This window comes from Rhipicephalus sanguineus, chromosome 2, assembly GCF_013339695.2.
Source record: "Rhipicephalus sanguineus isolate Rsan-2018 chromosome 2, BIME_Rsan_1.4, whole genome shotgun sequence".
NCBI lineage: Eukaryota > Metazoa > Arthropoda > Arachnida > Ixodida > Ixodidae > Rhipicephalus > Rhipicephalus sanguineus.
Window position 1 is genome coordinate 12,595,351 of NC_051177.1, and position 25,854 is coordinate 12,621,204.

General features: G+C 43.0%; 1 protein-coding gene across 1 annotated transcript in view; it reads left to right on the plus strand.

The window, feature by feature from the left end:
- The window catches only part of LOC119382421 (multidrug resistance-associated protein 1), a 351,316-nt gene that overhangs the window by 153,966 nt on the left and 171,496 nt on the right, over window positions 1-25,854 (plus strand). Inside the window, exons 10-14 of the mRNA XM_037650116.2 lie at window positions 935-1,109; window positions 8,806-9,060; window positions 12,582-12,647; window positions 15,343-15,480; window positions 18,770-18,916. Coding sequence (XP_037506044.1) covers window positions 935-1,109; window positions 8,806-9,060; window positions 12,582-12,647; window positions 15,343-15,480; window positions 18,770-18,916 — 781 coding nt within the window. The remainder of the gene's footprint in view (window positions 1-934; window positions 1,110-8,805; window positions 9,061-12,581; window positions 12,648-15,342; window positions 15,481-18,769; window positions 18,917-25,854) is intronic.

Here is a 25,854-nt window from a genome sequence, read left to right on the forward strand (position 1 = left end):
TTATGACATTGGTCCTGGAATGCGGCACAATGAAGAACCCCATGGGTTCGAAACAGCGCGTAAAGTACGAGGACACAGAAAGCAAGACAGGACCAGCGCCTGGTCCTGTCTTACTTTCTGTGTCCTCGTACTTTACGCGCTGTTTCGAACCCCCTAAAGCCATACCAAAAAGCTCAAGCCCATACCCTTTTAATGAACAACCCGTCGAACATCGTAGTGCCTTCACCAATGTGATCGGTTATAGTCATACTTAGCACATTGAGGTTAAGTCAAGACACATTGACTATGCAGAAGGTTCAATTGATGCTATGCACAATGTATCTTGCCCTTTCTTTCCGACTAGCCCGAAAAACTGGCAAAAACAAGTTGCGTCCACATATGTGGACGTTGCGCCTGAAGGGGATATTCGTGTTCGTTATATTGAGGTCTGAGTGCATCAGTCATCGAAACTTCCAGCGTTATTGCTGGTGCTCGCGTAAGCTCTTGAATACACTTGACTATTCGCATTCTGCGTGTAATTCTAACAGAATGGTCTCAAACAATCGCGAAGCTTCTGAAACATTGCGACGTGGTATGCGCCGAGCATTGCTAACAGTTTTTATGGGTGAAACCTGAATGCATCAAAATAAAGCAATAAATGTGTGTGGCAATATGTAGAGGTGTACCTTGGCCTAGCACTTCTAGGGACTTACCTTTGTTCAATGCACTTGCTGTGGCCTGCCATAATCCTGGCCAGGGGCTCAGCCACCTGTTATGAGGTTGCATTCATTCGAGATGCAAGTGTTTTGGCTCAGCAAGCATGGTGATCGGCACAAACCCCACCCAAACACTGCACCCCATGATGCCTTCTTCAATTCAAATTGATGGGAGACTTCTACGTGTCTGTAGGGTGATCTAGTTGGATGCTCATGACCTGTGCATTGGTCTCTTGCAGTCTTATTTTGACATTTGTGCAGAGCAAAGAGTACACGTGGCATGGCTATGTGTATGCCTCTGGCTATGCTGGCTTCCTTTTCTTGAGCGGGGTGCTGGACGCCCATGCTGTCTACTTCACAGAGTTTGCGGCTTTCAGAGCTCAGTCGTCTTTACTTGCTGCTCTCTACAGAAAGGTAAAACCACCTCATTTGATTGTTGCATGTGTAGTGCTTCTTTGGTGATAGCATAATGGCAAAAAATTTGGGAGCCTTGTGTACAGTAACATATGTATCCTAAAGGGCAGTGCCTGTTTTATTCTTTACTGTTTTTACTTTTAATAGTTTTATGTATGTCAGAGTGTCTAGTGTAATGTAGCTGAGCCAAATCGGGTGCCTTAATCTAATTTCACTTTCTCGCTGATCAGTTTTCTGTGAGCGACTGTCATCATCATCATCAGCCTGTCTACGCCCACTGCAGGGCAAAGGCCTTTCCCATGTTCCGCCAATCAACCTGGTCCTGTGCTTTCTGCTGCCACGTTATACCTACAAACTTCTTAATCTCATCTACCCACCTAATTTTCTGTCTCCCCCTCACGCGTTTGCCATCTCTTGGAATCCAGTCAGTTACCCTTAAAGGGGTGGTGCCATTAAATTTCGAGGCTATAACCAGCCTGTTGTGGGTTTCCTCTGTATGCAAGGACATTCCACACGAAGGGTCGGACACAGCAAACATTTAGAATATATTTTAATTCACTTCCAAAGTGTACCTAAATGCCCATTCTCCCGATCGAAACCCATCGCTAGCGTGCCAACTCTGACGTAGATCTGTAGGATGGGCAACGAAAGTTGTAGTGACGTCACACCAGATCTGCTGTAGTAACGTGAGTGACCTCCTGACCTCCGCCACTTCCGCAACGTACTAACCGGCTGTAGTGAACTAGAATATATTCTAATTCACTATAGTACCGGCAAAGCATCGGTTGCCACATCACTCACCGAGTTTCGATCGCTTCCTGGCTAAATGCGTCACAGCCTTGTGTGGTCACGTGACCACGCCTCCTACACTTCTACGTCACTGCCCAACCTCGGCGCCCAGAAACCGAAACCGAAAGTTGTCCACATCAAACGGCGATATTAAATTATTTAGCGTGAATACATGAATCTTGGTGCGTGCATCATGCTTCCTGGAGCTATAGGAAACGCTTACAGCAAAGAACGCGCAAGCCACAAATTTGGTGGCACCACCCCTTTAATGACCACTGGTTATCCTGTCAACGTGCTACGTGCCCGGCCCATATCCATTTCTTCTTCTTGATTTCAACTATGATACCCTTAAGCGACTGAGCGACTGTATACCTTTCATTATTGTGCTCTGCGTGCTTCTCTAAGAGCTGCATCTGGCCATCTGATGCACAATACGGTGAATATAGCATAGCATGCATTTCTTTGTCTGCACCACTGTTTGAGAGCACCAATTACACTTTAATTATGGCATGAAAGCATGGCAGACTATATTTTAGTGCACATATGTCTACTTCATGCATTTTATCAGCCAATTCCTTCTCTCAGAACTATTACTTGAGTATTTATTTATTTATTTGACATTACTGCTGCTTCCAGGGAAAAAGGGGAGTCATTGCAGAGTGGGTAAAAATTATTAAGTGACACATGAAATGACCTTTTTAAACAGAAACAGTAGCATAAAGCGAATGAAACACAAAATAAAACAACATCAATACAACTGGCTTAAGGAAAATGAGAAGGAAAAGGTACAGGCGTGAGCATAAGTATGCTGAATGTATCACATGGCAAAATGCATCGACGTGTCAAGAGCACCACTGAAGCAGTGTTATCAGTAATATCGGGTGGCCTCTCATGTCCCTTTGTCTGACGTGGTTATGGTGCTCGTAGACAAAACATCAACTAAGCCTCTGTGCCGTTGTTTTACGTAGGGGTTCGCGTGGGGCTGGCTCGAGCGCCTGACGTGCATCGCTTTTTACACCAGTTAATTAGCCTAACTAGGCATTCCTAGCATTGTATAACCTAATAAAGCCAAGATTTTATTTACGTTTTTTGGTGATGCCTCACGGCATCACCAGAAAACTCAGCTCAGCTTGCCTTTGCCGCATTAAGCCAAGGTAAGTGTAGCCGAACCTAATTAAGCCTAGTTAAGCATGGTATCACCTATTAAAATCAAGCATAAGTAAGTTTAATTAAGCTAATCCCGACTAAGCCTGGCTCAGCTGTTGCCATGTCAAGCCAAGTTAAGCTTAGATGAGCCGAGTTGAGTCAAGGTAAGTATAGCCAAATCTAATTTAGCATAATTGAGCATGGTATCTCGTAATTATTTCGAGCATAATTAAATGTAATTAAGTCAGCCTAATTCATTCAAATTAATCTAAGCAATCCAAGTTGAATTCACAATGAAGCTAGTGATGACACGTTCACGAAGATGCTAATTGCCGCTGACCGAGTGTAACCTAATTAATCCCAATTAAACCTAATTAGTGCTAATTAAGACTGCATCTAATAAGTCCTAATATGTGAGATCGAACCAAACACACCCGGGATACTTCAGTTTCATATGGGATAGTTATGCTAATTACGCCTAATTAAGCTAATTAATCGGTGGCCAGGTAAAAATAGACAAATCTGATTAAGCGTAGTTGAGAATAGTATCGCCTAATTAATCCGAGCATAATTAAATGTAATTAAGCCAAGCCTAATTCAGATTGATCCAAACAATCCAAGTCGAATTCACAATGAAGCTAGTGATGACATGCTCACGAAAATACTAATTGACACTGACCGAGCTAAACCTAGTTAGGCTAAATTACGTATAATTGCTCTAATTAGAATTAATTGAACTTAATTAGATTTGACCTGGTCAGTGGTAATTAGTATCTTTGTGAGCTTGGCTTCACTAGCTTCATTGGGAATTTATCCTGAATTGCTTGGATTAATTGGACTAAGAGGTTCTTCCTAAATAAATTTAATTATGTTCAGATTAATTAGGCGGTACCATGTTCTATGCCTAATAAAATTTATCTATACTTACTATGGCCCCGCTTAATTAGGTATAATTAGCGTAGGTATGCCACATGAAACTACGTAGGTATCTTGGGTGGGCTTGGCTCGATCTCAGACTACTTAAAGGGACACTAAAGGCAAATAATTTATGCCAGAGTGAAAGGTGAATGTTTGAGAATCGCTAAAACGTCAGTATTATCAACTGCAGTGCTCTACTAATTGAGAAATTAAGGTAAACGTAGGATACGATATGTGCCATCAGTGGGACATTTTGGAATGAGCCCGATGTTGTCAAGAGTCCCGAGTACAATTAATCACTAGTGCACAAACTGCTTATACTAAAAAAATGACGTTCCGTACATTAAAAAAGGTAATATGCTGCTTGTGCGTTTCTGTTTCATTCATGGAAAAAAGAACTTGGCTTTACCTTTAGTGCCTTTATTTAGTGCTTTATTTTACCTCTATTTGCTGTTAGTGTTCCTTTAATTAGTCCTAATTGGAATTAGTCTTAATTAGCAATATTTAAATTTATTTGAGCCCAACACTTTCCTGTCCACGCCTCTGCCCTTCTGTAGCTTGCTATCTGTAGTTTTCAACTTCAAATTTTGCCCCGCTAGAAGCGTTTATGGACAACTAGCATGTTGCTTCCTATAAAACAGCAACTGTTTTTCTGGTTTCGCTTTTTTGTTTATTTGTTCCGTTGTGGAGGTAGCTATGAAGTGCCGTTTAAGTCGATATGGCTGAGGTGCTCGCAGCTTCAAACGTGACGTCGACATCGCATGCACCTGCCTCTCGAAAACAGCAAATTTCGGCGGATTCCGACGAGTCCGAGTAAGAATTTTTTTATGATGGCAGAAGCGCTGACTCGGAAGATGGTTTCTTCTCATCGGATTTCAGCACAGACAGCGAAAGTGCATTAAACAGCCGCGTGACGTTAACACTTATCCGTTGGTATGTTTTGTTTGTATCACCGAACCGAGTCGTCGCTGCTGCACTTCGTTCAAAAGATATCCGACGTGTTCTAAAGGTTACAGTTCTTATCTGGAGGGTGTCAACATTGTTTGGACGCGACCACTTACCAGCGGCTGCTCCACTAGTGGAGTTTAGCTCAAGAAAACGACCTGGAGTGGACTTCGGTATTGTGCTCCGTAGTGCCGTGCGGCGTTTCGTCGATTTCTTCATGCTGTTCTTTAGCTGATAAATAATTGCCAAGATGTGCAACACTACTTATAAATATGCATGGATGCATACTCTTGAGCGAAAAGTGGAATTGAAAACGAATGTTTTCTGGGAAATAAGCTGCGTGAACCTGTGCTTCACCGCATCACGTAACTGTATAGCATGGTGGCACGATAGCCACTAGGGCTATTGTCTTCTTTTTATCTAAACGTCTACCGATAGAATGCTTATATTTTCAGGGATATTGTGTATGGCATTCTTGGTCAAAATGTATATTTTGAAATTTTTTTATGTTCACTTGGTGCAAAGCAGCGTTGATGTTTTTTCTTAGTGTTCTCATTTTTGTTAAACATTTTTCTGTTAAAGTTTTTTTCTCGTAAAATTGTTTAGAAATGTTTGCTTAAATTTATTACCATTAGAAAGCGCATTCCTTGTTCTACAAGTTCGTATCATATATTGTAGTGTCAATAACTTTGTGTGGCAGTAGAAAAATTGTTTGCTGGAGTACCCAAAAATGGCCTATTTTCCTGCGGAGGGGAAAGTGCTAAATGGACCCTGAAACGGTTTTTTGAAGTTTTGTCAGCGTTTAGGCAAGAGCATCCCTAAATCATTTGCACCAGAAATTAAGCGACGCACCGTGTACCAAGGCCACTACGGACAATTATATACAGGGTGTTTCAGCCAAAAAGCACCAAGTAATAAAAAATTAAGCGTAGGCGCTACGCGTCTACAATTAGCGCAGTATTTTTTCTGAGCCATATAGACCATGTGAGAATATTTTTTTCAATCCACCAAGCTCGGCAATTAAAAAGATTGCTTAATGAACTTTTGAAATAGTAACTCTAGAGAAAATGTTTCAAAAGAAAAGTTGTAGCGCTTGTTCAGGAACATCGAATTTTTCAATGTATGTTAAGATAACTCCCCTGCTTAATTTTTTTCCGGCCTTTCTTTAAAGCGCGCGAATTTAAAAAAAAATGCCACGTGACTGCCGCCAAACGCGCGGCGCTTTTAGTGCCCTCAAATGTAAGTTAAACGAATTATCAAAGGCTTCTTCGCGCACGCAGATCAATGGAACAGGTTATCGGTGACTGCGATGGACGTTAAGGGACAAAATGAGCATATCGTTTCAACAACAACAATAAGCGAAAATTCTTCAACGAAAAAGCGGCAGCCACGGAGTAAATGCCACATGAGACCGTAGGCAGCACTTGATGCGGCATAGGCATTTTTTCTTTTTTTTCCCCACCAATCAAGAAACGCATTGGAAGGGGCGAGGGTGACAGCGTGATGAAGGACTGAATTAAAAGGTTCACACGGGGCGGCCGCTCTTTCGTATATTTTTTTTTTAGGATGGTACTCCCCTGCCATCATTTAGCGTCCCTCGCAGTCACCGGTAGCCTGCTTAATCGAGCTTCGTGCGCGGAGCAGCCTTCATTAATTCGTTCAACTTACATTTGAGGGCACTAAAAGCGCCGCGCGTTAGGCAGGCAACCACGTGGTATTTTTTAAAATTCACGCGCTTTAAAGAAAGACCGGGAAAAAGTTAAGCAGGGGAGTTATATTATCATAAATTTTAAAAATTCGACGTTTCTGAACAAGCGCTACATCTTTTGTAGTGAAAATCTTTCTCTAGAGTTACTATTTAAAAAGTTCATTAGGCAATCTTTGTTAATTACCGGGCTTGGCGGATTGGAAAAAATATTGTGACGTGCTCTATATGGCTCAGAACAATACTGCACTAATTGGAGACGCGTAGCACCTATGTTTAATATTTTTAATACTTGGTGCTTTTTAGCTGAAACACCCTGTTTATACCCTCCTCCTCACCCTGCCTTGCACCCTCAACTCACAATCACGCTGGCATCGCCGGCGATTGCAGCACTGTCGTGAGTGCACTCGACAGTTTGAGCTTTGCCCAGTCATGGCCTCCAATATTGCGCGCCAACAGGTTGCGCGCAGTCTCGGAGGCCCAGTGTGCCCGGCAGCACGCCGCTCGCGGAGTGGTTAATATTTGCTCCGACAGGCGCTGCCACACTGCCAGTCGACCTTATTTTATTCTCCTGTACAGCGACAACCAGCAAAAGCATGCGGACAAACAAAAAGAGTTTGAGAACGATCACCGATAAGCGTAAACCCTGGCAATGAGGTTGTGTCTTCAGGGGTGAAGTTACAGCCGCAGACATGTGGGTCGTGGCGTTGAACGGATAGCGAGAGCGCAACGCTCATTGCAGCGACGAGCTGAAGGGATTCCGCTCGCCAGATACCTCACAAACATTGCACGATGTCGCAGCTACAAGTCACCAATTGCTAGATATGTGGTACACAACACGGCTAGGGCAATTCATTTTGTTCAAAAAAAGAAACCTCGAGATATACACTGTCGCTCAGCTCACGTCAACACAGAGCACGTTGTAACACAGGGAGACGACGTTCGTTGCCCACAGAAGGTTCAGTGATGTGGACTGGACATATCCAATCAGATCAGCCGCCTGTGTGACGTCGCGCTTCCAGTGCAACACGCACTGGAAGTGGGCGGGGATCACAACTGAGCCGCTGTGATCGGTGGCGATTCGCAGCTTTAAAGCCTTGTAATAAATTACACAGTTTACGCACATAGCTTAAATCAGTCTGTAAATTATCCTTACGACTTGCTCTACCGGTCCAATGTATTCATACAGAATCGTCAAAACCGTTTCAGGGTCCCTTTAATGATCCTCGACTCGACTGCCGTTCTCTTTGCGCGCAATTTCTTCTGCAGTTGTCAATGAAGTGCTCATGTACACCTGATGCTGTGTGTGGCGTGCGTGGCATGTGCGTCACTGTTTGTGCATCCATGTGTCCAGCTGTGTTTACAAACAATCTGTACTGGGTCCCACCTTTCATGGTGCTTTCTGGAACTGAAACTCTGACTGGGAGCTATAATAATGTGTCCGAATAATAATCGTGTAATGCACTCGAGCAAGTTAGGTTTCCACTCGTGATAAGTAGGTCGTCAGCAACTACTACAGAAAAAAAGAAAAATTGAGCCACGTTATGAAAACCCGTCGGGCAGCGAAGCAGTCAACGCAGGAGTGAATGTGATCAGGTGGTGTCATAAATCCACCGCTTGATTTGAAATATGCGCGCTTACACTTGATTTGTCAAAGCAAGATCATGTAGCCTGCGGGCTCAGGCAATGGGTGTTTCAGCGAGCACCTCTTGTCATGGGATTTGCCATCGGTGCAACCGGAATCCTGCCTAGTGTACACTCCCTGTGATCTATGTAACCCTCTTACGTGCCCAGGTTCCTTGCATTGGTTTATTACAAATAATGTAAATCTCTAAGGAAAGTGCGAATTGCTTGCCCAGTATTTTGTACCGAAAGTACCTCTAGCTTTATGCCTTTATCTCAATTTTGAGAAAATATTTATTTTCTTGAAATCACAAGTCATCATCATCATCATTTCGTTATTTATTTCTTTTCTCCCCCCCCCCCCTTTGGTCACATGACCTGCATGACTACTACTACTACTACTACTACTACTACTACTACTACTACTACTACTACTACTACTACTACTACTACTACTAGGATGATGACAACGATGACGAAGACTGCACAGGGTAGATTAAGACAGCGTTGCTGTAGAGACAAGATGTATACTGCTTTAATGAAACAAGCATATTTTGTGACCCTTAACAGGTGTTCCGTCTGGCACCGAGTGCACGCCGCCAGTACCTGGCAGGTGACGTGATGAACCTCATGTCAGTCGATGTGGAGGAGGTGAGCTCATTCCTGACCCTGAGCACCCAGGTGTGGACAGTGCCGTTGCGCATTGTGCTCACCCTTGTGCTGCTGTGGCACTACTTGGGAGCCTCATGTCTGGCTACTCTGGGCGTCATGTTCGCTGCCGTGCTGGCAACCACCTATGTGGCCACCCTCTGCGATCGCTTCCAGGTACAGGGACAGTTATGAATGAGATCTGACTGAACGCTCCACAAGCTATGCCGTCTTGTTTTCTAGCTGGACCTGCCTGACTTTTCCTCGTTCACATTTAAAATGGTACCTACTCAACAGTATGTGAGCCATGTAGGGCAAATGTCACGATAAGTGCCTACTCTCTTATTCAGTGCGCACTCCCATTTGGTCGACCGTATTGGATTTGTGCTTTCTGAAGAATGCACCAAAGGTATTTTTAAAAATGAGAGCTGTTTTATTGACAATTTCATCTGTGGACTCGAGTTCTTGCACTGAAAATGTGGGTTTTAGGCATGTAAAACAGGTCCTCTATAAGCTGTCTGTGAATAAATGCAGTTAAGTAAAGAGCTGTAGTCTAACAGAGTTCCACTTGTTGGGACGTCAGTATGTGGAAGAGAGAGAAGTCCCAGCTGGTTTTTATTGTTCTGCTTGTTCCCTGTGGCAGTCCCTTTGTCATTGCTCCATGCCATCAGTAGCGAGATTATCACAAAACAGGATGGGCATGCAAACACAGCAGAAGAGAATGAGGCTATTAACTGAATGAGCTCACAGTGGCAGACAAGGAGGAGACACATCCGTGCATGTTCTCGTATGGAGTACCATCTGACGAAACAAATGTTAGTCCGCTTATTGTCTATTACCCGCTCATTCTTTCTCTGCACGGCAGCACATATCTTACTTAGCTTATTGGCAGCCGTAAAAACAATGTTAACGCCATATCCACCTCCCACTTTCTTTGGCCTGTGAGATATGCAATGAACCCTGCGGCACGCTTGTTACTATTTCTTTCCGCAACATGCTCGGACTTATCAAAACAGACTTAAAGGGACCGACAACTGCCCAGAACATGAAATGAGATGACTCCACTGATCGAAAGATTGTCCGTTGCATTGACTCAAACCAACCCTGTTTATTTTTGTAACAGATGGGTTTATATTTTTATTTCTTAATTGAAAGTGGCAAAAACTTGAATGATCTGATGAACCCGGCCACATGACTATTGATTGCTGTACGCGGTCGATGATTTGTTTGTTAGTATTGAAATATTGTTCGTTTCTTTATATTAAAAAGTGTAACTCCATAAAAATGTACATATAGGCCTGCGTTAGTAGTATGCATTAAAGTGGCACTGCCTTCGCGTGACGTAATGATCCCATGCTCGTCAGCGCGTCATGAGCAACTTTTCAGCGTGATCATGCAACCATGCACGCAGTTTCCAGGTCACTAAGATCTTGGAGCGACATAGTTTTGCTACCTACACTTCATCTCAGAAATGACGCGTGCTGCTATAGCGGTGCGGCCCCGCGTATGCGTAGTGACGTTTTCGATGACTTGGCTTGGCTCGTGCATCGAGAGAGTAACAACGCCGGGACAAGCCACCCATGACACAGGCGCGGACGCACGCACACAATGCGGTACAGATACAGGGAAGGTGTATAATGCCATATCATCTCATTGTAACAGCTTATTATTTTCAAAGATAGTTGAAAAGCTCTAAATAAAGGTGGTTAAGCATAGTTACAGGAACTCCTGTGAAAGCAGAACAACGGTAGCTTTCACAAATCGCGAGAAGGGCTGGCGGCATCGCTATCAATTCTCAGTGTTGCTGGAGGAAAGCTCCGTCCGTGTTTAGAGCCTTTCAGATCGAAAAATACTGCTTGTAAAATAGCTACGTGCTTTTGGGATTAACTACTGCAGCTACAAACACTGCGAAGGGTGAGCTTTCTGGCGCAACTTAAAGAAATGGGTTGAGAAAAATCAGTTGTCGGTCCCTTTAAATGTTCAGTGACAGCGGCCACTGAAACCCGAGGATAACGTACACCTAAAAGACGTGAAACCTGTGCGTTAAAGCTGGCACTCATTTTGTGCTCACACAACTTAGTGAGAAAAGACTTGAGGCATGACATGGCTCTACCATTTTTTACAATCTTAGAATGTTTCGACGAGAAGTTTAATAGAAAATCTAGGAGAATATTGTCAGCAAACGTGGTTCTTCTGAAACATTGAAGAAATGTCTAAAAGTTGTATCCAATCAATCTGAGGCAATTCTTTAGTGAAGTTAGGCCTTCCTCCATTTAGTTCAAATTGTTCGCTCACTGATGTAACCACCCATACAAACTCGTCACGACTACAAAAAATCAAGTAATCGTCCATGTAACGAAAAAATTTAATAATATAATTACCTAAGGCATCCTCTAAATGTTTGTCAATCCTGCTAAGGTATAAATCGCTAAGAATCGGAACAGCCTTAGAACCAATGCAAGCTCCTGATTTCTGCGCATAAACGCCTTCCTTCCAACCTACCAGCATCGACATTATTTACATGGAGAGGATTTCTAGAAAAGCCCCCGTAGAAACGCCACAGTTATCAGTGAAAACTGTTTTCTGCACTTGTTCATTAATACAATCTTTAACACATTTTGTGCGGCAGAGAGTAATAAAGGTCCTAAATTTCCATACTAAAAGCTTTACAACCACCAGGGTTCTCCTTTTAACAAGCCTTCATATGGCAAGGAGTAGTAAAGGTCTTAAATATCCATCCTAAGAGCTTTACAACCACTGGGTTTCTCCTCTGAGAGAAACTGAACTAGTGCCTGTGAATTACGCGTGCAAAAATTGTATGAAAAACTCAGTGAGTTAAGCAGTTCTGCAAGTAACTAGACGCAGCAAATTGCCAGGCACCTTTCTCTGATACAATTGCACGAAAAGGAATCTCGTTTTTGTGTTTTGCAGAAAAAAAAAAACAATTCTAAGGTGAATAATAGTGACAACCAACACACAGTCAAGCCAAGGAAAGTCTAGGAGATGTTATTGTAGTAATTATGATATAAATGTGAAGAAATTAAAGTGCACAAAAAGACAACTAGCCATCGACATGAACTGAACCTGCAACCTTTGAATAATGCATCCGATGCTCTACCAGTTGAGCCACGTCGTCCTCCTGTATACTTCATCGGGTATATCGGTGCATTTAAACCTGGGAGTGTTAGCAGCGCCGCTCGTAGCCATGACGGCGAGTGTGGAACACTCTTCTTTTGCCTGCTTCTATGCCAGCAGGCAACAGAAGAGCACTCGCAGTCATGGCTGCACTCACTCCATTCCTCAATACCCTGCTGTCTGCTTCTCCATACTTGCAACTACGTCATTTGTGTAACCATAATGCCTTTGACAGGCCAGCAGATGGTCTGCGGCAGATTTTAACAGGCCATTTGGCACTGGCTATGCCAGCCATGAATTACAGATATCCTTTTTTGCAACACTGCTAATATGCAACTACTAGACCAGTTTAATTACATGAGACAGTCAAGGGATGATGGCTGTTTGTTATTGTTGGACTGAATAGTTTGTGAAAGCAATAAATATGTGTTCTGCAGGAAAAAGTGCTGTGCTCTGTCCTTGATTGCACTGGCAAACCTTATTGTTTGTAAGGCATTTGTTGATTCAACATATTTAACCTTGTAGTCACTCATTCTTTTTAAAAATTTTCCACTACATCACAGGAAAAGCAGATGGCTCTAAAGGACAAGCGGATGCGCCAAATCAGCGAAATTCTAAATGGAATTAAGGTACTTCTTCCAGTCTGCTTGTGTCGTGTAGTGGTGTCACTTGTGTGTATAGAAAGCCAGAGCATAGGAAGTACTATGGAGTCTCAGGGGCCCATTTTGCACTGCAACATCAGCAGAAGCAGGGCAGCCAGTGAAGCCATATAATCCTATTTAAACAGTCAGTAAGGTGCACAACATGTCTCGTGTCAAAAAATGTCTTCTATTTCAAATGGCCAAACTATAATGATGCTTTGATTCTCATTGCTCAATTTCCACATAATGACATCATGATCCTCCAACTTTTAGATTAAGTGTGATTGATTAATTAACTGATTGATTGATCTTCTTTGTTGTAGCTTGAGCTCAGCTGAAATAAAGTTGTTCGTTATAATATTTATAGGATCTTGTGTATTCTTGACTAGAAGTTCTTGATACGCCTGGGAGATGGAACATTGGAGTCAGCAAAAAAAAAAGCTATTGACTTCTTGACAACGTTTTGTTTCAAAATGGATTGCCAACTAGCCAATTCTCACTCTTTTTTTTTACACAATAACAGGCTCTCTCACCACTTGAATGTACATAATAGGTAACAACATAAACAGCAAGAAAACCAGTTGAAGTTCCTTTGGCTTTTTCCTTTCACTTTTTGCCTATTGTTTAGATGTGCCTTGAATTTGGCCATGTGACAGATACATTTAGTGATATAAATGCCTGCCAGCTGTTAGTCTCTCACCTATCACCACAGGTGACTGGCTCTTTTCGCTATGGAATGGACCTTTTTCAAAACTCATGTGACCCCCTAGCAATGGCTGGCCGAAAAACATAAATGAAAGCGCGTTGGTTCTGTTATCGTCTGCTACCATCATGTATTTGAATGGTTTTTCTGATAGACACCAGCATCACGAAGGCAGTTTTAGGTTGGCCATTAGTGTGCAAGCTTTCTAATTTCTTCCAGTGCATGCTAATGCTCTATTATCATGCTTAGAAGCTCAAGACGTCAACTAAGTTGGCAGTTTCTTATGTCATTTGTTGCTGAAAGCATGTATCTGGGGTGTGCATTTTTCTGTTCAAGGTAGATTTTGAGCTTACCACAGCTTTAGTCGTGCTCAAATATTGCAGAACATTCGTGTATTGTTGCCGCCTTTCGAAGTAGCACTTGTCATCACTGTTTCCTTGGTTTCTTAAGAAAGAACTGGAAATTGGTCTGTGTCAGCAATTCGCAAACACTCCCATCCAGTTCTCTGACTCCAATCTCGAAAGTGATACTTTACCTTCTTCCAAATGCACAGAACTTCAGAACTTAAAAAAAAAATGACAGAATTTGCATGAGATCTGCATATTATGATTTGAATCCTTCAGTATTACACTTAATATAGTGAACTGTCACATTTTTAAACAAAAAGGCTGCTCAATTACTTTAGCAATTGGTACGCTGAGTTTGAGTGCTATGCCTAATTGGGCGTTCGCATAGTGGTAAGGCATAGCCTTCAAGATAGTAGACTTGTCGGCCACCTTTTTTGTGCTCCCACTGCAGGCTGAACACTGTATAATTTTTGGTGAGAGAGCTGGCAGGCCCTCCCACCAAACTTCGCCACTAGGGGAAAGCATGGGGCTGCATGTTTAGAAAAAGGTCCATTGTGCAGTGGAACAACAAACGGTATCTTCGGTGCAACAACCTTCAAGTGTAGAATTACATTCATTACGTTACGTTAACAGACAGGAACACAGAGAGACAGAGACCTTGCTAATTAAGACCATACTAATTAAGATGGTGGTAAATAAGGCATTGCTAATTAGGAACATGCTAATTAAGACAGTGCTCATGAAGACCTTGCTAATAATTTAGATCAGCTCAAGCTCCGCTGTTAGTCCAGCCTTGTAACACCAGGGCAAGCTGCCCACATTTTTTGTTGGTCTTCTGAGCACGGCTTGTGTATACCATAAAATCCCGAGCAAGCACTCCTCTTCCCCTTTTCAGGAGATTTGAAATATGCGCCAATGACTGAGCGGGTGCCCCCCTCCCTTCCCTCCTGCCATTTTGTTTCAATGTGTTCACCACTACAAAATTCTGCAGCAGCTGTTCCTAGGAACCCAAGTTCTCAGAGTCTTTAGATATGCGCACTTTTACAGTGTGGTGCCTGGGGTTGCATTCTGAGTTGTCACAAATTGTCAGAACATTTGAGGAATGTCTTGTGCCCCCCCCCCCCCTTGTCATAACACATGAAATTCCACACGAGGGTTCCCTCTGGTTCAGTAAAAACAGTAAATGCATGCTTTTTCAATAAATTCATTAGAAGCAGGTGTGCATTCTCTTTAGAGGCCCTTTCGCTGCCATCTTGAATTTTGGTCTACGACCAAGCAAGAACGCCCCCCCCCCCCCCCCCCGCCAAATCTTGTCGGATTATCTTTCACCTTGGGGGCCGGGGAGGGGCGCTTGCTCGAGATTTTATGGCATGTTGCATTTCTCTGCAATGAGTCAGTGGTTGTTTTTCTTTCACCGTCTGGTCTCTAGCACTTCCCGTTGCAATTACCTCTTGAGATTTTTGGTATGTGTGCTTGACCTTACTATAGCTCATTTTCTGCTATTTATTTCCTTGGATACACTTAGTTTTGGAGTGCTGCATTGGTCTGTTTTGCCCTTCGTGACAGGCTTCTCTTAATCACTGCAGTTATTTCTGCACTTTCAGCTAGTAAAATAGTAGATTCTTTGTTCCAGGTGCTAAAATTGAGTGGATGGGAGGTACCATTCATGGAGCGAGTACAACAGACAAGGCTTCAAGAGGTGTCTTACCTGAGAAAGTTCTCACTGCTTGACTCTGTGTTTGGTTTCTTGTGGACCTGTGCTCCATACTTGGTATGTGTCAGTCTCATGTTAGGCATGAGTTAAGTCATTATAGTACTAGTAAAGAAACCTCTTCACTGGTGTGGCCCCAAGGAGTGAGAAGGGAAAAATATTGTGACATGCACAACTGCATAAACTCGAGAAGTTTCATTAAAATAGATCAAAAATATTTTTAGAAGTTTAGAGCACAGGGTTCTTTCTTAATAAAAAAAAGTAGTGAGGACTTTTTGGAAAGTTGTCAATAAAAATTCTAAAAAGCAGGCTTCCAAGAACGATTCCTTGAGGCACTACAGGGGAGCAAGAGGGATAATGATAGTTAATGATTGTATAAAAAAGAACTCATTTGGTGAAGGTGCAGTTTATTAAGCTGGCATCAAAAGTGGCATTAGTGGCATCAAAAGCATTGGTGAAGTAAAAAAAATGCAATCTGTATCAAAACCAGGATATGAATCAGACAGTAAGTAACTGTTGAAACAGAGTATATACGTGGTTGAGTTGTGCAAGAAAACGTTTTTAAAAGGCAATGTTGACCAGAGTTGGGGAATGAATTACGATTCTAAGAAGTTTACATGCGAACAAAGATGACACATTCAAAGATTTTGCACGGAATGCCAGTAAGTGTAATGGGATGGTAGTTTTTAGGCAATGGCAAATTACCCATTCTGGAACCACCTGCCCCATCATCTGGTCATTTGCCACATTTGAGCACTGCAAAGATTGATGACAAAAGACCTTGGACGAGGCAAGAGAGAGAGAGAAATGTAATGCGGAAAGGCAGGGAGTTTAACGAGAAAATGAACGCTGTATGCATCAGGATTTCTGAATGTAGAAAATCTGGACCTGGAGAAGATTTTCAATTAGTTCAACGAAAACGTTAGATCCATTAGTTTGAGCAGATAACGGCAGTACAGCCAGCATTATAAAGCTTTATGATTGTGTTGCAATGTAAGGCCAAGTACCCAATCTATGGGCCATGGAACATCCAGTTTAACAAGGCTATGTGGCTGGCTTGACAATAGCTGTATCAGATGAAAAAAATCCGGCAGATCCCACGCACTGTGGGAATCGTAATGCGAAGCAGCCAGCAAAGAGCTGCATACATCGCCTTGTTTGTCTTTGAGCCAAATGAAATCACTCATGCCATGGCATCTAGTCCACCATATATCGCATGTGTGCCATTCACGCACGCATGCGCAATCTAGTATACACCACGCCAATGAAACGCATATTCTGGTATATACAATGCATGACCTGTCGCTTATGTTCATCACGCACTCGTGTCGTGCCGTACCAATTTTGTTATATATCCAGTTAACAAAACGGCCGGAAGTGCACCATGACAGTGGCATGTAAATCATACTGTACATGACATGCATAACATAATGCGCATGTTAAGACCTCTCATTTATGTTCGTCATACAGTCACATCGTGCAATACCAATTTTGGTGTATATCAAACGAGTGAAATGGCCGCGAGTGCACCATGAGTACAGCATGTAAATCATGCCATACATGACATGCATATCATGGTTTTTCATGTTACCATCTGTCACTAATGTTCATCATACAGTCGCATCACGCAATACCAGTTTTGGTGTATATCAAGCCAGCGAAACGGCCGCGAATGCACCATGAGCATGGCATGTAAATCATGACATACATGGCATGCATGTCATGGTTTTCATGGTACCACCTGTTATTCATGTTCTTCATACAGTCACATCGCGCAATACCAATTTTGGTGCATATCAATCTAGCAAAACGGCCACGAGTGCGCCATGAGCATGATATGTAAATCATGTCGTACATGTCATGATTTTCATGTTACCACCTTTCATTTACGTTCGTCATACAGTCGCGTCGCGCAGTACCAATTTTGGTGTATATCAAGCTAGCGAAACGGCCGCTAGCGCACCATGAGCACGGCATGTAAATCATGGCATCATGTCACGGTTTTCATGTTACCACCTCTCATTTACGTTCGTCATGCAGTCGCGTCGCGCAATACCAATTTTGGTATATATCAAGCTAGGAAAACGGCCGCGAATGTATCCTGAGCGTGGCTTGTAAATCATGTCGTACGGACCTGCATGTCATCATTTCCATGTTACCACCTCTCACTTACGTTCGTCATGCAGTCGTGTCGCGCAATACCAATTTTGGTGTATATCAAGCAAGCGAAACGGCCACGAGTGTGTCATGAGCATGGCATGTAAATCATGTCATGCATGTCATGCATGTCATGATTTTCATGTTACCACGTCTCATTTACGTTCGTCATACAGTCGCTTCGCGCAGTACCAATTTCGGTGTACATCAAGCTAGCGAAGCGGCCGCGAATGCATCATGAGCGTGGCATGTAAATCATGACATACATCACATGCATGTCATGGTTTTCATCTTACCAACTGTTATGCATGTTCTTCATACAGTCACATAGCGCAATACCAATTTTGGTGTATATCAATCTACTGAAACGGCCGCTAGCGCACCTTGAGCGTGGCATGTAAATCAGGTCGTACATGACTTTCATGTCATGATTTTCATGTTACCACCTCTCACTTACGTTCATCATACAGTCGTGTTGCGCAATACCAATTTTGGTGTATATCATGCAAGCGAAACGGCTGTAAATCATGACATACATGTCACGGTTTTCATGCTACCACCTTTTATTCATGTCCTTCATAAAGTCACATCGCACAATACCAATTGTGGTGTATATCAATCTAGCCAAACGGCTGCGATTGCGCCATGAGCGTGGCATGTAAATCATGTTGTACATGACATGCATATCATGATTTTCGTGTTACCACGTGTCAGTTATGTTCGTCATACAGAAATGTCTCGTCGTATCAGTTTTCGTATTATATCCCTTCATTTAAACGGCCGCGAGCACCCTGAGACCATGTCATGTAAATCATGCTACACATGACATGCGCGTCATGATTTGCATGTTAGGACCTGTCATTATGTTCGTCATGAACTCTTGTCACGCCGTACCAATTTTGGTATATATGAAATTAATGGAATGGCCGCAAGAGCCCAAAGGCCGTGGAATGTAAACCATGCTGTTCATGACATGCATGTCATGATTTTCATGATATGACCTGTCATTTATGTTCGTAATAAGGCCATGTTATGACACCAATTTTGGTATACATCCGATTAACGAAACGGCCAGGAGAGCACAAAGTTGTAGGCGGCTAGATAGATAGATAGATAGATAGATGCGCTCAAAGTCGCAGAAGTTCGCTAAGAAATGCTTCGCATTTAATATGCATGATATATTTTCTTCTAGGCTGCCCTGGCATCTTTTGCCACCTTCCTAGCAGTCAACCCATCCAAGCAGCTGACACCAGAGATTGCTTTTGTCTCGTTGGCCCTCTTTGGCCTGATGCGATTTCCCATGGGGATCCTCCCTGATGTCATCTCCAAGTATATCAGGGTATGTGCTGTGCAGTGTCTCGCATTTGGCATAGCAGATAAAAGTGGGCCACAGATTTCGCTTTGTATATAACCTTGTGCTTTAGACCATGGTTTCTCAAAGTGGGTCCCACAGGCCTCTCCTTGGGGTTCCGCGAGCCACTGATAAAAATTTTCCCTGGTTCCACACTCGCCAAGTCACTTAGATCACTAAGGAACCTCCATTACCCACACCCGAGTGTCAATAAGCACATATCAGTGCAATAAATCCTGCCAGCAGCTTGTAGCCAGCCAGACTCCAAAAACGGGCCATGCGGTTAAGCTATTTCTATAGAACTCCGGGCTAACACTGCCCTTAAAGAAAAATTTGGCTGCCAAAGTGCCATTGCCTTCTGGGTGGAGGCTGCTCCTTTATTCCCACATCTGTTTGATAAGGCAGTGGACATGCTGCTGCCATTTGTAACAACATATGCTTGTGAGCAGGCATTCTCGACACAAGCCTATCTGAAAAATCAGCATAGGAATCGTCTGAATCCAGCAGCCGACATTCGTCTGGCCCTGAGTGTGACTGAGCCTCGCATCGATTTGTTGGTGCAAGTAAAGTGACTTAAGTTGTATGTCAGTGAATAAATTTTTTGTATTTGAATTTATGGTACATGAATGTTGCGTGGACCGAATGAAAAATGATTGCATTCCTTGGCACCTAATGGAGGGGGACCAACGTACTTGAGAACCCCTGCCTTAGACAATGGCACAAGTCTTGCACCTAAAGTACATTTAAGGTTCAAGGCACTTCACTTCCTAATACAATCACTCTTTACCTACGGTGATGGGGCCAATAGATTCATCTAATAGGTGGAACTGAACAAGAGGCAGATTAAACATTGACTGCTCATTCTTCTGGCAATATTTACTACACTCTAGCAAACCCCCAGGTCAAATGTGCACTCACCTTCTGTGACGTCAAAGTGAGGAAACTAACATAGAAACAACAATGGAACTCCTAGGCAAAGAATAAACCTAATGTGCACCCTAAATTTTTAACAGAAAAAGTGTGGTGAGCTTCTTACTTTGGCACTCAGAAGTAATTACCATCACAGATTGCAAATTGGCACTTGTACATTGTCTTCATTCACAGATCACAGTCTGCGAACCACAATGCTCCTTCATGTGGCGGACTGTGCCTTAATTGAACAACTCTGCAACAGTCGCTAATGGAATGGGGGCCTATTCCTAGACTAATCACGTTGCTAATTCATCCTGTGGCACGTGCAATCCTCGGGATAACACATGACAAAGCTTTGCTAACCAATATATATTGACTGGCATGCACTCCAAATTTATACCTGAATGTCTGGCTGTTAACCCTTTGAGGGTCAAAAACGTACATGTACGTCATCCCGAACAGCCACAAGATGGTCAGACGTACATGTATGTCATTGCCTGTATGTGTAAAATGCGCACCTTTTTCAGCATTTTTGTTGCTTGGCATGTGCTGCCACATTGCGGGAATATATGGAATTTTTTTTTTCTAGCGTTGATGCCTCTCTGCTTCTTTTCTACTACAGCGGTGCGCCGGCTAGTTTCGGTTTCGTCCTTTGGCTGGTTCCCGCTTATTGCGCCCGCAAAACTGATGGCTTTCTGGTTTAGAATCCTTGAAAAGGTGACAGATTTGTTACTTTCTTGTTTATTGCTCCCCAGTACGCGATTACGCCCGTTTCCGTGCAGGCGCTGACTGACGCAAATGACGTTGCTATGGTTGCGTTTCCTGTTTCGAGGACTCACAGAAATGGCTTCCCTTTCGTTGGCGATAAGACGAATGTATAATACAGTAGACTACCGTTAAGACGAACTCAAAGGGACCGCGGTCATCTGTTGGTCTTATCAGGAGTTCGGCTTATCAGAAGTGCCCTCAAAAAGAGACATGCTAACATGCATAAGTGCATCTAAATATGTTACTTGAGAACACTGAATGGAGTAGGCTTACAATGGGGGCAGAAAGACAAGAAAAAGCATTTATTTGGCTCGTCTGGATAAAAACTATGCCTTCAAGCAGAGTATTTACATGAATCTTGTGAGCACACGATTTCGCGTGTTCAAAAATAAAAATGCCCATGAAGATACTTGCTACCACATTTTAATGATAAAACTGTAACACGCTGCTATGTTGACAATTAGAAAAGAAATTAAGAGACAAGCACAATTTTCCTTCAAAGAATGTAAAATTTATGGCCCTGGCAGTTCCTTTTCTTCTGTGAGCCTGTTTTGCTGGCTCTAAGATCACTTCAGGATACGCTTCGGTCGCGTGCTGTTGCCTTGACAAAGTCATTATACGCTGAGTTGCTTAAGAAAGTCTGCAAGGTTTTCTTCGAGGTCCGGATATTTTCCCGTTTTCGGCCCGTAGTAACTTTTCCTGATCGACGTGCAGCTGAAGATATCCCATCGCACTACTCACGGTCACAAACCTCGCCGCGAAAAAGACACAATTCAGCTACATTCACTGTGCAAAATAGCGTTCCTTTGTCGTGCACTTCCATAATCAAAATGGCTCATCACAATTTGTACTTCACTGGGAACAGATACAACGCGCACAGGTCCTACACGAACCAATGCGAGCTGACCACAAAATGTGCTCGGCCGCCATTGTGTGATGGCGATGACAATGCACTTGACCCCCCTGACGGTAGTGCGCCGCTTTCGTACTCGATTGTAATGCACAGACAATTTTTGTTCCCATTGTCGCTTTTTCTTTATTTATTTTCCTTCACTCCCCTTGCGTTTGCCCCTCTGACCACCTTTTGTACTCCAGCTGGAGTACAAGACCGGAGGGAGAATACAAAAGGACGCAATGGCTTGGGGGTTCCAGTTGTAAATCTCCCACTCTTTTTGTTGCTTTCTTTGCTGATAAAGCCCGCACCTCCCCCACCCATATCGGCTTTATCCGCTGACCTCCGCTGACCGGTCTTCTTGCCCTCCGGGTCGCGATTTGCTTCACGTCTTTGCTCCAGAAAGCCCTTTTTTCATCTTTTTTGCTTTTTCTCCTTCGCCTGAATGCCCCACCAAGACTGCAGTGTTCGTTTCGCAGAATCGCTAGCGTTGTTGATCACCGCGAAAGTTCGTCTTAACAGAAGACTACAGTTGGGCGGTTCATCTTAAGCAAATTTGTTTTGCATTGAGTCTATGGGAAACCAAACAAATGGCCCCGCGTTGTTGGGTAAAAGCGAGAATTTGTCTTAATCGAGTTCGTCTTAACGGGAGTTCACTGTATAGGTTTCGGACTTGTTTTTGCTTTCCGGATGTGCTCACAACCATAGGTCGGCATACTCACTCATAAGTCGACTCACTCAGCCTCACTAGACTCGGGTCGAGCCGTGAGTCTGAGTGAGTCCAGGTGAGTAATATTTTAGTGAACTTGAGTCTGAGTGAGTCCGGTTGAGAAAAATTTTAGTGAGTGGGAGTCCGAGTGAGTCTGGTTAAGGAAAATTTTAGTGAGTTTGAGTGAGCCCTAAGCGCAAAATATATTTCTTGAGTGAGTCTGAATGAGCTGCACACTTTTTTTGCTGACCTATGGTTTTATCTACACAACTTCAGCATTACCATCAGTCTTACGTCGACTCACGTTTATACTCCTGTCAACTCACACGTACTTCAAAGCACTGGCGTTCATACGCCAGCTCAATATTTATTAATCAGAGGTGTGAGTTACGGAGAAAGGGGGGCAGCAGGTTGACCTCCCCCCTGTAAACTCTTTCACAGGAAGTACTCGATAAAAATATCTCGTGTGAGTCAGCTCTTTCAATAAAAATGTCCTTACTGGATTGCAACCACTGATAACTCATATTTGAAGGTATGAGATCAAAAGGCGGCAAGTAGAGCACCAATTATATGCGCAATATTGGTGTTAAAGAGCATTGACACCACGGTTGAAAAAGCCAGTTATACGCTAACGGACTCTTGAGTCGACTCACTCAGACTCGGATAGATCCGTGGGTCAGAGTCTGAGTGAGTCCAGTTTTGGTGAGTCTGAGTTCGAGTGATCTCTAAGGGCAAAATATTTTTCATGAGTGGGTCTGAGTGAACTGGCTAGTAGCATAGCGCGGGAAGACACAAGGACAAAGAAGAAGTACGAGACGAACACAAGTGCCAGTTTACGATGAACCAACGAGCCCATATTGGTACCCTTGTCGAGTCTGAGTGAGCTCCATATTTTTATTCCGACCTATGCTCACAACTACACAATTTTCTTCATTGCGCTCACCCGCGCAATTCGCTTGCACTATGGAAGTGTGCGCCGATTTCACAGCTGCAAAAGTGAGCCTAGCGGCTATTCGGAGGAATCGCCGCTCGACTGGCGAATCAGAATCTGATTCAGTAGACGTCAGTCTATTATACGAGGCGTTACTTACGAGTTAAAATTCAGATGTTGATGAGCCAGTGACATCTCAAAAGCCTGTGCGGGGAGATTGAATAAAAAGTGGCTTTTTTACCTCCGTGTTTCCACTTGACACCACTTCGTGCACTTATTTTTGTATGTCTGTGATCTACACAGACGTTTATTGCTACGCATAGTTTTTTAACAGTCGTATACATCTTTTTTTTTTTTAGAATTTGCCTTGCTGTTACTCATAAAAAAACCATGTGCATGTAACAACACAAAAGATATTTTTATGAGAACTGGCTCATTAATATTGTCTCTAACCAAGAAACAAGCCCTTAAAAGTAATCGTCTTTCCTTCAAAAGATATTTTTGTCACTTTACGGTTACCCCAAAAAATTTTAGACAATTTTTTTCTTAAATAGATTCGTCTGAAGAATTTAATTCAGCAATAAAAGAGTACACATTTTTGGGACACATTTCGCGAAAAAAAAATCGGCCCTCAAAGGCTACATGGAATACTGCAGCACCTGACAGGTTGTGTGTGCCGTGTGGAACCAAATTTGTTGAAAGAGGGGTGGCACCATGATGATGTCCCTGTACACTTACATCCACAATTTGTTTGGAGAACATCCTTCATCACATGCCTCTTGCATATATATATATATATATCTTTTTTTTTTTTTTCATTCCGAAATGCACAGTGAGGCAGTATTTGAGGAATGTGAGAGTGGTTCTAAAGAAAACTGCATCACTGCTGTAGGTCTGAACAGAAGTGGACTTTCAAGGGTGCTCCCAGTGACATGCAAACTAGAGTTCTTTAGTTATATGAGTTGCGAGACTCCCCATAGGCTCCATGTATCAAAATCTAGACACGTCATTGGCTGAAATTGCGGAGGTCTGTTGGGCTGTGGCATCACCAGAAAAAACAAGCTAATAAATGGCAATTTTGTGTGTTGTATTGCACAAGCCCACAAGCACCACCGCAGTGATGAAGCGAGCAGTGTGCTTACATTTGTGGTTTACATTTTGCGGATGATACTGCAGCCATAGAACACTACCACCTTTCTTGAAAGTAGCACTTGGGCTCATTTTTGCCACAGCCAGTTGTGCAATGACAGCAAAGGCTGCAGCAATCGTGGCAACATGGTGTGTTTTCTGCCGTCGCTTGCAGGTGGTGCGTCAATTTGCTATCCTCTGTAGATTTGTCCATGGGCATGTCCGGATTTCGGAACAGAGTTTTGCAACTGGTATGATTGAAGAACTCTGGTGCAAACAGTGTATTGTGTTTAACAAGGAACATTTTGATTGAAGGGGATCTACATAGGTGCAAGGTATGAAAATGAATTTTAGTCTTACTGCTAAGAGGTTTATTAGCAGGAGAACGAGCAGCGGTCAGTAGCATTCGGCAAGCACAGCAACCACAAGCTCGTGCCGATAGCGATGCCGCTGAGCCACTCTTCTTCACTAAAATCACCCTCCGCAGAAAAAGGTGCCATCCTGGCGACTTGGGGTGAGGACTAGTGATGCAGAACTATCAGTAAATTGAGCATCGATAGTTTTTTTGAAACTATCGATAGTGCAGACAAACTATCGATAGTACTACTATCGACGAACTATCGATAGTGCAATCGGTAGTACCATGGTTAATATTGCTAGCGATATTACTGTCACGCATATTTATTGCTTTGTTTTCATGTATTCGGGTTTCAACCACAAAGACTGTTAGCAACGTTTGACGCGAACCGTACCGTAATGTTTGAGAAGATTCACGGTTGTTTGAGATCATTCTGTTAAGATTACGCGCCGGACGCGAATAGTCAAGTACAAGTTACTTCGAGAGCTTACGTGAGCACCAGCGATAACGCTGGAAGGTTCGATGACTAATGTATAAAAGACGACGTGTTCCACTGATGATCAGATTACTCGACGGCCAACGACTGTTCTCACCACTATCACTGTGCAGCGTGTATCGCTTGTATTTTGAGTTTTGATTTTCTGGGAACAAGTTCGTTCAAATAAAAAGCTCTGTATTTCCCAGCCTTGCTGCGGCATTCTTCACCGTCACAACCACGAGACAACACTATCGACGGTGGTGTAAATAATGATGCTGTTGCTGCCCGGTCATATTGCCAAAACATTTGAGAAAGCCTACTATCAGCTTCGCTTAATTTATAAGCAATTCTTGGCGAGAGAAATAAATTATTTCAGCAGGGAAAATGGCGGGATATGTCCATCAATAAATTCACTTCCAAAAGCAACCAGTTGCACCTTACAATTAACAAACTTAGTTCATGATGTTTGTTTTTTTTTTGAAATCATAAAATGCAATATAAATTTGAAGCCACGCAGTTCCACTACATGTAACGCCTTCCTTTCCGCTACAGCTGAACAGTTTGACTTTATGATCATGTGTCAGCAAAGCACTCAGGTGAATAACACAAGCATGTCAACTTTCTTGCCCTTCAGCCTGCTCCTCCGGCTCCACTATGTACCTCGCGTGCGGGGAACCAAGTTTATTCTGCAATGAGTTCGTGCTGTTGATTTTATACTATCGATAGTACCGTCAAATTTTTTATTATCGA